General features: G+C 46.0%; 1 protein-coding gene across 2 annotated transcripts in view; it reads left to right on the plus strand.

The window, feature by feature from the left end:
• Positions 1–14,048, plus strand: part of LOC109892616 (helicase ARIP4) — a 32,494-nt gene that overhangs the window by 1,557 nt on the left and 16,889 nt on the right. Inside the window, exons 1-11 of one of the 2 annotated variants that reach the window (XM_020485296.2) lie at positions 4,029–4,103; positions 5,796–5,982; positions 7,464–7,881; positions 8,665–8,798; positions 9,853–10,032; positions 10,977–11,206; positions 11,777–11,959; positions 12,148–12,281; positions 12,404–12,600; positions 13,116–13,458; positions 13,822–13,999. In XM_020485296.2, coding sequence (XP_020340885.1) covers positions 5,850–5,982; positions 7,464–7,881; positions 8,665–8,798; positions 9,853–10,032; positions 10,977–11,206; positions 11,777–11,959; positions 12,148–12,281; positions 12,404–12,600; positions 13,116–13,458; positions 13,822–13,999 — 2,130 coding nt within the window. In that variant the 5' untranslated portion in view covers positions 4,029–4,103; positions 5,796–5,849. Of the gene's footprint in view, positions 1–4,028; positions 4,104–5,795; positions 5,983–7,463; positions 7,882–8,664; positions 8,799–9,852; positions 10,033–10,976; positions 11,207–11,776; positions 11,960–12,147; positions 12,282–12,403; positions 12,601–13,115; positions 13,459–13,821; positions 14,000–14,048 lie in introns of those variants that run through there. The other variant, XM_020485289.2, reaches the window with a different exon arrangement.

The raw sequence follows: 14,048 nt of genomic DNA on the forward strand, positions 1-14,048 counted from the left end.
TACAGTATTACAGGCTGACTACACCGCTCGCATCGCAAAATAGAAATCTATATTATTCAATTATTGCACCAACAAGCGTCTGCGTTGCCAAGGGCTAAAATAGAAGTCAGTTCTATTTCTGATGCAGATCGAGCTGCAAGTCCTGCCTCTCCCATCTCCTCATTGGTTTATAGAAGCAGGTACCCATGTGCCTTCTCCTCATTGATAATACCACGTGGGTGACTGAAAGACGAACGAGTTAGGTGGCAGTAATGCACCTAATTTATGAAAGTTGCCTATCACAATATAAAGTCAAGAGAAGAAAAAGCCTAGGAAGGGAGATGACTAGAAACGATTCGGTTGACCGTTTTATGTGTGGATTAATTGTCAGAGTAGAGGACCTTGTACATTTCAGGTAAAATAACAACTCAATGTTTATATCCCAGGACAAATTAGCTAGCAACAACAAGCTAGCTAAATAGGACAAATTAGCTAGCAACAGCAAGCTAAATTGCCATAAAGGTTTAATGCTTTTCGACCTGTCCCCAAATTAATGTAATTGGTTCAGAGTTTGTTTTGATATTTTAACTTGCGCGTCATGATCGCGTTTGGTGTGGGGTGACAAAATACATTTATGCGCGATGGCACATTCGCACAGCCGGGTTGAGCTGCGGCTCAGATTATTGTTTCTTCATCCTATGTAATGTATTCTCAGTGACTTTTGTGACCCCCCCCCGTTCAGAGAAATTAGTCATTGAAGTTTTTAGGTTTATGTCCCATCCTACATCTTGATATTAACAGGTTCTGACCACTAAATGGTGCTGTTCCTGCTGACAAGGCTGTTTTCCGCTGCAGTCATTTATGTGGTGTCGAGCCATCGCAAAATCGCCACCATGCCCGAAAAATATGGAACATGAAAAAAATATTTCTACCAAGGCGCACTGAAGATGATAAAACAGTCCACTTTTAATTTTCCTCTGAAAACAAAACAACGAATTAATAGAACAATCAGACTACCCCATAGTAGATAGTTTATCTATTTACGTAGTTGGCTTGGATTCCAGATTTCCATTCCTACTTTATTTATTTCTCAACGTCTGAATAGGCCCCTGAGTTAACAGCTGCAACCTTGGTGTAAACCGCCACCCAACCTCAAAATATTTTTTGGGGGTGTGACTTAAATTGTAATGAGACAGACTACATTTTTAGTTGAGCAAGAGTAGTGGCAACCAGGGAAAGTGTTGGAGGGGAAAATGGTGACATGAAGTGGGTTCTGTGACAAGTACAGATTGGGCATATTACCCGAAGTTACCCTAACAGATAGGCCTATATATAGTCACTGTGTTTAAGTTTTTTGGGACATACATTTCAACACTAGTATGCTAACTAGTTAAAGTACCTATTTTGGGATCTATCTAATGATTAGCCCAATAGGGTAAATGCAGATAGGCTGAAGCATGGGGTTGCCTACTGTATTTATTTGTAGCCACTATGCTGCATCAGTTGGGCCTCGGGTGATTATGCTTATTGCTAATAGCATACCTGGTAATATATGCATGGACCAATATGTCAAATTAATTTTACCAATATATTATTGGACTCATTTCTGGAGGTGGAAATTATATTTTAAAAGGTGTCAGCGTAATTTCACTCAGCTTCTCAGTCTCCAATTACCTTTTCCCCTCACTGCTACACATTTTTCAGAAGGAAACACCAGGACAAGGTCTGAGAACAACCCGTGCTTTGGTTTTGTTTACCTGGCTAACGTTTCAGCATTTATGGTACAAACCCACATAGGTACCATTGGGAACCTGTTTCTCTTCCCAATATTACAGATAAAACTTGGCTGGGGGGGGAAATGACAAATAAAAGTATATTACAGTTCCATTTGAGGACAAAAACGCTGAATGCTGCGCCACACATGTTACAAAAAAGCTGGGAAGACATCTACGATGTACCGACCACTTCAACTGTATGTTATTAATAGGAGAACAGTAGGCAGTGAGAGAAAATGTTTCTTCGCCATTGGGTACGACATCCCTTCTCCTAAAAGTGTGCCCTTGCACACATCTCCCCCTCAGATTGAAAAGCATAGGATCGGTGTAGGCGATGGCTGAAGGGACGTGCCCACTTGGGAGAATGGGGACGCAGCCTCTGTCTGCCAGTGTGGGAGGCGGGGAGGGTTTGTGACACTCAGACCTTACAGTCGTTGCATAACCATCTGAAGGAACAGTGTACAGGCCTTTGTATGTGAGGTGAGAGAAAACGGGAGCGACGACTATAGTCTGTGTGTCTTGGGTTAGCCTATATATCCTGCTGTTTAACACAGTCTGTCTGAGTTGCAAAGGCCTGTTATGTAACTGAGCTCTTATGTAATTGGCCAGCTCGCTCACACTCTTGCCGCCTCGCTCGCTCACACATATTCACTCATACTCACACACTCACACTTCGACACACACTCGCAGAGCTCCCTTTCCTCTTTTTCTCTCTGCTACTTTGAGAGTGCCTTAGGAAAGACGAAGGTAAAGCAACGACAGTTTGTTTTACTGTCCTGCTCTATTTCATGCATCCCTCTCATAGATGATGAATGTACCAAATGAATCGATTTATTGATGATAATAACCAGCCTGTTTTACCCAACATAGTAATTTCATACCCTAGATCAAACTCTCCCCACTTTGCCACGCTGAACGAGAGAGTTCACCAAAATTACAAAATTAGAGCACCAACATGTGAAGTTCATAGGAGCATATCAAATGAAAGCTACGAGTCTATTTCTATATATTTTGGAATCACGGTATATGTACATTTTTCCACCGTTTTCCATCCTAACAGATGGAAAAATGGTTTTAGAAAACAACTACCAGAAAGAAAGTATTTAAAAGGTATTAGAAATAGATCAAAACAAAAATAATGTTGACTTGAAGACCCCCTGCCAACTAATATCAACACTTATATTTAGTTCTGGAAGTTTAAGAAACATTGCCTTGTGCCTTGAAATGCCGTTACCAAAAACGCACGTCCTCATGATGAGGGAAGATAATGAAAGTTCACAGAAGTAACAAGTACAGGTATCCCTATCAATTAGTGTTTTTACTGATATCAATTTTGTTTAGTAATTGAGTGAATAAAACTCTAAATTATGTTATTTCTGAAAAATTTGTCGCGGAATTTCGACAATTGAATTGATTACATTGGGAAATCATAGTAGTCACAAACCACAGTTGGGTTCACAAGTTTGGACAGTGGAGCAATGTTTCCCAACCCTGGACCTCGAGTACCCCCAACAGTACAGTTTCATTGTAGCCCTTGACATACACACCTCATTCAACTCATGGAAGGCTTGCTGATTAGTTGACAAGTTTAATCCGGTGTGCTTGTCCAGTGTTATGATACAAATGTGTAGTGTTGGGGATACTGGAGGACCAGGGTTGGGAAACACTGCAGTAGAGTACAGTAGTGTTGTCACGATACCAGAATGTTTTACTTCCATACCAGATTAGTATCACAATACTCAATACCAAAATGATACCATTGAAAGGAAAAAAATGCATATTAACCAAAGTCACAGAATGGCATTTGGTCCAGACAGATAAACTCATCTACTCCTCTTTTCAATCGGTGGGCATCTTTTGAGTTCAATACCAATATTTTTTTTCTTAGACGTTTTTCAGAGACAGCCATGTATGCATTAATGAATCAATTACACAAATCAATTTGACTTAGTTTTTTGCCAATATAACTACATAACAACATAATGGTAATAATTGTATTTGAATGGTATATCTCTTGAAGAACTGGGTAAGTCAAAATGTAGCCTAAGCCTATTCACAATACAGGTGAATGCATATTCAACAGGAGTGAGTGTGTGCATGCATTGAGTTATTGAGCTTGTTTTGGGCTGATTTCATGGGGCTACAGATGACAAAATCCGTTTCCCTTCAATTTGGGACTTAATTTCTTGTACTGTTCAACAGCATTTGCATAGAAGTAGTTTATTTTTTTAAATAAAAGTGAGCGTTGTCTCTTTAACCCGTAATGACGTCATTCACAAGGCAAGAGAGGAGCAGCCCGTCGGAGCCATAGTCAGTTCGCTGAGGCAATAGATCATCTTTGGGAGAGACGTGAGTGAGAGGCCGATCAGCTTTGAAGTCAGAATATTTAGCGTAATGATTTGCGAACAAAGTACTGGGGTAGGGAATTGATGTTGGCTTCAGCTGTAAGCTAGCAAGGATAGTTCGCCTACAAAGCTGGAAAATACCGGTATCGTCTTGCATGGTAAAGTGTTCTAGCCAGACTAGCCTGTATGGACATTGCTTTGCAAACAGCAATTGACAGTTTCACAATGCGGTGTCGCGTTATTCAAGTGTGTTAACTTCTGTGCAGCGTGAGTGGGGAGCTAACATGATATAAGGGGTACGTCGGCTGCGCTGGTACAGACTTGAGCCGTGAGACACATTTGACAGAAGTACCGAAAGTAACAAGAATTCTAGTACCAAACCATTTTTCATGTTCTAGTATCAAAAAGGTACCGGAGTTTTGTTATACAGTAGAGTACAGTAAAGAAAATTAGAGTACAGTACAATACTGTACAGTAGAGTTCAGTACAGTACACAGTAGAACACACAAGTTGAGCACACTATGTTCTGTATTGTACTGTGCTGTGCTGAACTCTACTGTACTAAACTCTACTTTACTGTACTCTACTCTTATGCACTCTACTGTGCTGTACTTTGATGTCCAAACTTGTGAGGGCTCCAGAGTGGCGCAGTGGTCTAAGACGATGCATCTCAGTGCAAAAGGGGTCACTTCAGTACCTGGTTCAGTACCTGGTTCAGTACCTGGTTCAGTACCTGAATCCAGGCTGCATCACACCCGGCCGTGATTGCGAGTCCTATAGGGCGGCACACAATTGGCCCAGCGTCATCCAGGTTTGGCCGGGGTCGGCCGTCATTGTAAATAAGAATTTGTTTTTAACTGACTTGCCTAGTTAAATACAAGTTCAACATAAAGAAACATAGACGTCTATGATTGGTCCAGTCTGGTCCCTTGTTTTGGGGTGGGGCTCATAAAAATATGTGTGTAGAATAATACCCAAAGATGCAAAGGAGGATATTGCATATTTCCACCTTTTTGTGTTCATCTTCAGGGTACATCACCATGACATTCATATCCATAGTTTCTGTAAAGTACAGCTCAGGGACCCATGATGGAATTCTGTTACCGGGTTTAAATGCACTTCATTTTGGTTGGATTAAATGCGGAAGACACATTTCAGTTGAATGCATTGTTGTACAACTTACTAGGTATCCCCCCTTTCCTTCCTTTGCTTAATGTAGTTCAATAACCAAAATAGATGTATTTTTCTTCAAATCGGCATGTCATAGCTGACACACCATTCTTTCTGCAGATATTGTTGAATCTTTAATTCGCAGCAGATATTTCAGTTTTTGGGATGGGGTTGGGATAGGGTTTCTTTACCTTGATTTAGCCTAGGTTTTTGGGAAAATGTGGACACGTAAAAAACAGAGGGAGATTATGCGGAAATGTTGTTACCGAACTTCGTATCTGCACTGTTTTTACAGTAAATGTGTTTTTGTAAAGTAGTCCTTGTGCATGGAGTTCAACTTTGAAATCAATGGTTGTTGTTTGGCATACAAATCTGAGTCTGTGTAATTTTGTTACCGTGGAATTGGCCACATATTGGTTTCCTTACCTTGATTTAGCCGAGGTGAACTATCCATTTTTAAAGGGGGTCTCCATTTTGTTGTGCTTTGTTTGACCGTTGGCTTTAAGTGATGTGTATTGTATTGCAGGTACTCCCAATGACTATGTGTGTAGGTAATGCTCTCTGAGCACTGCAGGACGTCATGTCTGAAGAGGCCATCTCAGGAAGCGACCTGGACCCCAGCGTTAACAGCGAAGAGGAGGAGGAGGAGGAGGAGGAGATTGAGGATGAAGATGAGGGTGACAACGATGGGGATGATGAAGATGATGCAGTTGGTGAGTGACATGGCTGGTGTCTTGCCTCTGACTTAATACTCACAATTAGTACTGGTTCAGAACAGAAGACATTCTAGAAGTGGTTCTAATTCAATCTAAAGACTTGAAGTCGGGGGTGCACGTTGTGAACAGCGGAGTTGCGCTGCCTTCCGCGACAACTGAAAGCGCAAGGCCAAACTTCAACGCTGTTGTAATGCCGCAGCCGTTACGTGCTTTTACATTGCAGCGGAGGGAACCGTGCACGTGCGCAGATACTGTGTACGAGTGCATCGTTTTGCATTGCTCTCACCAGCAATACTCTCAGTTCATGTTGCTGCTTGTGACAGCGTCATATCGCCAAGTCTCAGTTTAACAATGGTTGCAAAGTGCCCAGCTGCTAAGAAAAAGTGATTCAACTAGTTTTCTTTTTTTTTGTCAAGTCTGATGCAAAACATAGGCTGTCTGTATTTCAAATACGATCTAATGTAGTCAACCAATCAGTTACAAAGTCTGGCACGCTATTCCCTACGTAGTGCCCTGCATCAGGGGACCTGGTCAAAAGTAGTGCACTACATAGGGAACAGGGTGCCATTTGGGAGGGAGTCGGGCAGTGAACCGGGCACTCGGAGAGAGTCTGATCCGCCAAGGCCCACATTGCCAGACGGACCAGTTTTGAGCGTGTTAGAGCAACAGGTAGGAGAGTCCAGGTCAGGGTTTGCTGACCGCTTCTGTAACGAGACTTCCAGCCTGGAGCTGCCGGCAGCTGCTCTGAGCGGCGCCTCTCAAACGACGTGTTCAATGCCAGGAATGTGAGAGGCTGCCAGGGGTAACACCAGGCAACCCCCGCTCATTCTCATACACTCGGGCATGACTGTCGAGAAGGATGGGAGTGTAATGAAGACACTGGCTGCGTCAACAAATGGCACCCTATTCCCTATTAAGTGTACTACTTTTGACCAGGGCCCATAGGGTCAGAGCCTTGGGCAAGCCTCACTGACACACACACTCAGCCTGGGTGGAGGGGAGTCTAATGAAGACACTGGATGCGTCACCAATGGCACCCTATTCCTAGTGTACTACTTTTGACTGGTTAGACGTAGTGCACTATTTAAGGGAATAGGGTGTCATTTGGGAGGACCGACACTGTCTGTAACGCCAGCCTGACTAGGGCCGGACACTCGCGTCTGTCTTACTGGGGCCGAACCTTTGCGTCTGTCTGACTGGGGCCGGAAGCTCGCGTCTGTCTGACTGGGGCCGGTCGCTCGCGTCTGTCTGACTGACGGTCAGAATAGACCATAGAGAAGATGATCAGTTGGCCCAGTAAACAATACAAGAGTTAGGATTTAGGGATGGTTTCCCTGATAAATCATTAAGCCTGATCCTGAACTAAGAATCTTGTTCATTGGAGATTCTTCAGCTCATTGACCAGACACAGATTAAGCCCAGGCCTGGACTTTAGAATTAGTTGATTGATTGTCATTCTCTGCTCCTCTCTCCCACAGATTGCCCAGAGAGTGGCCAGGGCAGTACAGAGACGGAGACCCAGGGAGGGAGGGACTCCCCCTCAGCTACCTCACCCTCAGAAAAGACTCCCTCTGAGTCCCCGTCTCAGCCAACCTCCCAGCCCCCCTCCAGGGCTTCCTCCCGGCCCAACTCTAGGCCTGAGTCTCGCTCCCAGCCCCCCTCTGGCCACAGTTCCCAGCCTCCTTCTCGCCCTGAGAGCCCCAGCCAGGACAAGCCATCTGCGGGCAAGAAGAAGAAACCGAGGGCCTCAAAGTCCCAGGCCCCTTCGTCCTGTCCTGAGACCCCCAGCAAGGACAAGACCTCAGTTGGCAAAAAGAAGAAACCGAGAACCTCTAAGTCTAAGGAGCCTAAGCCTGCTAAACCCTCGAAGACGGTACACATGAGGAAGAACATCAGGTAGGTACACTCATCTGTTTGATAACAAGGGATTGAAACCACCCTATCTCCTCTAACGCCCTCCCCCTGTTCTCTCTTTCGCTTCTCTAACCCGTCCCCCTGTTCTCTCTTTCGCTTCTCTAACCCGTCCACCTCTCCTCCTCCTCCTCTAACCCATCCCCCTGTCCTCCTTCTCTCCTCTAACACCCTCCCCCTGTCCTCCTTCTCTCCTCTAACACCCTCCCCCTGTCCTCCTTCTCTCCTCTAACACCCTCCCCCTGTCCTCCTTCTCTCCTCTAACACCCTCCCCCTGTCCTCCTTCTCTCCTCTAACACCCTCCCCCTGTCCTCCTTCTCTCCTCTAATGCCCTCCCCCTGTCCTCCTTCTCTCCTCTAACGCCCTCCCCCTGTCCTCCTTCTCTCCTCTAACGCCCTCCCCCTGTCCTCCTTCTCTCCTCTAATGCCCTCCCCCTGTCCTCCTTCTCTCCTCTAACGCCCTCCCCCTGTCCTCCTTCTCTCCTCTAACGCCCTCCCCCTGTCCTCCTTCTCTCCTCTAACGCCCTCCCCCTGTCCTCCTTCTCTCCTCTAACGCCCTCCCCCTGTCCTCCTTCTCTCCTCTAACGCCCTCCCCCTGTCCTCCTTCTCTCCTCTAACGCCCTCCCCCTGTCCTCCTTCTCTCCTCTAACGCCCTCCCCCTGTCCTCCTTCTCTCCTCTAACGCCCTCCCCCTGTCCTCCTCCTCTCCTCTAACGCCCTCCCCCTGTCCTCCTCCTCTCCTCTAACCCATCTTCCTCTCCTCCCAACAGGACGCTGCTGAAGGAGCACCAGATGGAGGCAGTGACCAAAGCAGCCCAGCAGGAGGAGTTAGAGAGGCTGAGGCGTCTGGAGCAGCAGAGGAAGGACTTCATGGCACCACCCGTCCAAGAGTTTTCTCCAGCAGGTGAGAGTCCTATTTCAGCCTGAAGCCCTCTGGACACTAACTGTCATAGAGGGGCTCCATTTCGTGGTTTGTCATACAAACGATTCTGTAGGGTCCTATAAAATATGAAAACTTTTTTTTTTTTTTTCAAATTCCATTTTTCTCTATTTTGTTTTTCCAGGTTCAAGTTTTTTCAAATGTTCATGGTTTTTTTTTCTCTCAAAATCACACTTTTTTTTTCATATATAGAAAAACAACCCAATTGGATGTTGTAAATCCACAACACTGCTTAAACCACATCAGGAGACCTCAAAAAGTCTCCTGATGTGGGTGTAGTGACACTTTAATTAAATTGTGCACCAGCAGAGAGGCCATTGTTTGGTTAGCAACGTTTCTATAGTTCTCATGTGATGGCAGAGTTTGTGAATTAGAAGACTTCCAAACCTCTCTGCCAATAACAGCTTGTTTTTAGTTTCCCCCTCCTCGCTCAGACCACTCCCATACAGTCCTAGCAAAATGATTTCTTGAGAAACTGCTCTTTTGACCATTAAAATTAAAACATAGTCTACTTTGTAGTTAACATTCAGTTGAGAATGTTTTTGGGAAATCCATTCCATCTCTACTAGAAGATGACTGTCATCAGCATCACCTCTGACAGGTTCTCGAATCGCTGACTGCATTCCTGTGCCGTTTCAGAAAGTTGCAGGAAAATATGAATCATTGATGCATTTTGTTAATGTCTTATGATTCATTTGGGCAAATTAATTACTTTTCTAATAAGCTGAATATATTCAGTTGATTTCCTACCAAGTTCAATAAATGTTTTAATATGGTTGAATACAGTTTTAATGTATGGATTCCGTCTGCGTTCTCCACAACGCAGATTTTATAGAGCCCTAATTCTTCCACCCCATGGTCGAGGGAGATTTATTTTCCTAACCTCTTACTTATTTCTTTGCATGTCTCTCTCTCTGTCTTTATTCACATGGAACGTTAAATCCCTTACGTTGTCAAAGGTTTAAAAAAATAGCAACAATGGTTGGTGCGCTATCTCTCATCTCCCCCTCTCCTCCAGTGGAAGCGGTGTCAGGGAGGCCCGGAGAGGAGGAGTTTCAGGGCCAGGGGTCGTTAGAGGCTGCTTTCCTAGCCAGGCAGGACGTAATCTGCCTGGACAGCAGCGACAGCAGTGGAGAGGAGGAGGAGGAGGACGCCAAGCCACCAGCTATCCCCGCTATCACACCCACTATCAGAGACGGTAAGACCAGTAGAAGGACTGCTAAAACGGAGGGAACAACCATCCACCCTCTGTCTAGTAGGGTTGTCACGTTACCAGTATCACGATACTACGATACTCGAATTTCCATGGCAAAAACACAAAGCAGACTTCACTATTTGGTCCTTTTGAAAAGGGGTAGTTTGGAATTCTGTCAGTGAGGCCCTTCATCTACTTCCCCGTAGTCAGATTAACTTGTGGATACCATGTATGTATCTTCGTCCAGTGTGAAGGTTAGAGGTTGTTTTGGAAGTCTACAGGAAGACTTTGTCATTGTGCTAACACTAGTTAGCAATGGAGCTAACGCTAGTGACTTCTTTCAAACCAAAATGGTATCCACAGGTTTATCTGACCCTGGGGAAGTAGATAAAGGTCCTCATTGCCAAAATCCCAAACTATCCCAGTGACATGTTTTGTGTGCCAATAGCTTGGGAAATGAACAAATATGACTCTGGGTGACGACACAAGGCTGTGTGTTTCCTTGAGAAACGAAGTCTGCTTCTTATTTTATTGATTCCTTGCCATGCTACTTCTGAGTATAGGGATACAGGTATTGTGACAACCCTACTATCTACACTACAGGCTTAGAGCCAGACATTCTAGGTAAAAACCTAGTTATAAGGATCCTTGGTTAGACAAACAGGAACATATACACAGTTCTTGGTTAGTACTAAAAATGCTGTATCTAGAGGGAGCACAGACCTCATAATTACTTAATAATCTATGTGAGTCATAATGTCATGTTTAGCTGTCAGGTTATGAACGGTTAATGTCATGAATAGATAGATATACATTCCCCTGCTCTGGACCAAGCCTTCTCTACATTGGAAATAAGTGTGTTATAAAGCTTTTACTTTTTACGTTTTTAACTTATTTAGTTTTTTACCCTCCCAAAAATAAATACATCAAATTCTTCCCCAACCCAGACGTGATCGAGCTGAGCTCTGGGGACGACGACACACTGCCGATCAGCAGCGAATCGGCCAATGAGGATGAAGGTGCGGGGGGCACGGAGGAGAGCAGCGGAGCGCACATCAACGACTCACTCAACCAACCAGACGCCCAGGGGAGGGTCCTGGTCAACATCAACCACCCAGCGGAGGAGGAAGACCTGTACCTCGTCCCACAGCTGGCTCGTGCAGTCAAACCTCACCAGGTAGTACAGGGGAGCTCCACTGGGCCGTCACTACGGTCCAATTTCCCGTACACAGATTAAGCCTAGTCCTGGATTTTAAAAACCTACCTTTTCACTGGTTAATCTCCATTGAAAGTGTTTTTAAGTCGATGACTAACGTCAAGCCATGTCTGGGAAACCGGTCCTAGTCTTCTAGCTGCTGCAGTGGACGGGTGACTTTGGCCGGCGGGAGCAGAGCGTGAACCACTTTGTCAAGGTGGTCTCGGGGCGTGAGCCAAGTATCGAATTCGTGAAAAAAAGAACTGGTGCAATTTTACACTTAGGCCTCATTGCCATTTTTCGGGGGGAACGTCTCCCGCTCTGCAAAAGTAACACGGCCAGTGTAGCATGCCTGTTGGCCTCCGCATTTCACGGTGCAGGGTAAGGGCTAAGGTGTACTCTACCGTACACCTATGAAGATAGTTCAGACGTGACACCATTCACTTTTTCCATCGCCGATCTCCTCTTCACTCGGCTCTTGATTCACCTCTCACTCTCACCCGTTGCTTTCTATCTCTCTTTCCCCTCCCTCCCTCCCTCCCTCCCTCCCAGGTTGGTGGGATCCGGTTCCTCTATGACAACCTGGTGGAGTCTCTGGAGCGCTACAAGGGCAGCAGCGGGTTTGGCTGTATCCTGGCCCACAGCATGGGCCTGGGTAAGACACTGCAGGTCATCTCCTTCATAGACATCCTGCTGCGATACACCGGGGCCCACACCGTACTGGCCATCGTCCCTGTGAGTTCACAGATAGAGAGAGTGGTTGGGTGTGTGGTTTGAGTGAGTGTGTGTGTGTGTGTTTGTCTCTCTTCCTTTCTCTCTCTCTCTGCTCTCTGTGCATCACCCCTGTCTGTCGGTATCGCTGTCTGTCTTGTGTGTGTGTGTATGCATACATCTATCTAGCTTTTTCTCTCTCTCTCCCCCAGGTGAACACGCTCCAGAACTGGTTGGCAGAGTTTAACCTGTGGCTCCCATCACAAGAGGCCCTGCCCCCTGATAGTGACCCTGCCGCAGTCGCAGGACGCACCTTCAGAGTCCATATCCTCAATGACGAGCACAAGTACGTAACATTATATAGTAGAGCTAGCTAACACACTTGTGTGTCTTATATCCATAACACAAAACACACTAACTAGTATGTGTGCGTGTTTACCAATTTTGACGTGTGTGTGCGCCCTACAGAACCACGGTGGCCCGGGCTAAGGTAGTGGAGGACTGGTCACGTGACGGGGGCGTGCTCCTGATGGGTTATGAGATGTACCGCCTGTTGTCCCTGAAGAAGAGCTTTGTGACGGGCAGGAAGAGGAAGTCCAAGAAGCCCCAGGGACCCGTCATCATCGACCTGGACGAAGAGGACAGGCAGCAGGAGCTCATGAAAGGTCAGGGGTTAGAGGTCGCTGCGTGGCCCGCTGTAGGTGGATCTAGGGCCGTAGTCGTCTGAGTAGAAGTGCTGATCTAGGATCAGGTCCCACCTGTCCATCTAATATTATTCATAGTGATCTAGAAGGCAAATCTGATCCTAGATCAGAACTCCTACAAGAAACCCCTGATCCATTGAAAATGAGAAATTGCGTACCAGTATAACGATGAAACAATAGAGTATAGAGAGTTGATGTTGGAGAATAATGTGTTATCGATATCTGCATAAATTAGCATTATTCAAATTCCAAGGCTGATGTATTTTCTGCACATCAATAACATGAAAATGATGGTATTAATCACTACTGATAGTACATTAGAGAACTGTGTTATTTGATTTATTCATCAGGCATTCCCGTAAGCTGTGTTTACGCTCTCCTTTCTCACACACCTACACACACTCTCCCTCTACTCCTCCATACATTTCCTCAACCTGTGTTTTGCGCTCTCTCTACCTCTCCACCTACCCACCCAGGTATCGAGAAGGCGCTGGCCAGGCCCGGTCCAGACGTGGTGATCTGTGACGAGGGCCACCGCATCAAGAACTACCACGCCAGCACCTCGCAGGCCCTGAAGAACATTCGCTCCAGGCGACGCGTGGTCCTAACGGGCTACCCCCTCCAGAACAACCTGATAGAGTACTGGTGCATGGTGGACTTTGTCAGGCCTGACTTCCTGGGCACCAGGCAGGAGTTCAGTAACATGTTCGAGAGGCCCATTCTGAACGGGCAGTGTGTGGACAGCACGCCACAGGACGCCAGGTTGATGAGATACAGAAGCCACGTGCTGCATAGCCTGCTGGAGGGGTTCGTCCAGAGGTAAGTTCCACAAATGGGATTTCTCCTGACTTAATCAAGAATTCCCACTTTGCTCACATTATCCTCCATTCACATATTATTTGCACAACCCTTTCCCCTGACTTAACCAAAATCCTGATCTCATGTTGTCCAATAGCCATATGTATCGAGGGTCATACATATACGACCCATTATCGCATTACTCAAGAGCAGAGAACAGCCTTACTGGTGTTTAGGGAGAAGATTTTGGGTGACCCAGGCATCATCCCCAATCCCAAATCAACCCCTAGCCCCTACTCTCTCCTATAGCTCTTTGAATTGTCTAGGTATACGTACTAGTACTAAACTGATCTTTGCACGTTGTTTCCTCCGTGCCTGTCCCAGGCGAGGCCACGACGTGCTGAGGGACCAGCTGCCCTCCAAGGACGAGCACGTGATCATGGTGCGCCTGTCGCCCCTGCAGAGGGCCCTTTACGCAGAATTTATGGACCGCTTCAGAGAAGCAGGTAACAGCGGCTGGCTGGGCCTCAACCCGCTGAAGGCCTTCTGCGTCTGCTGCAAGGTTAGTCTGAGATGACTTCACTGGTGCTGTGGGGTTAGGCAGGCAGACA

Source organism: Oncorhynchus kisutch, linkage group LG1 (assembly GCF_002021735.2).
Source record: "Oncorhynchus kisutch isolate 150728-3 linkage group LG1, Okis_V2, whole genome shotgun sequence".
In the NCBI taxonomy this organism is placed as follows: domain Eukaryota; kingdom Metazoa; phylum Chordata; class Actinopteri; order Salmoniformes; family Salmonidae; genus Oncorhynchus; species Oncorhynchus kisutch.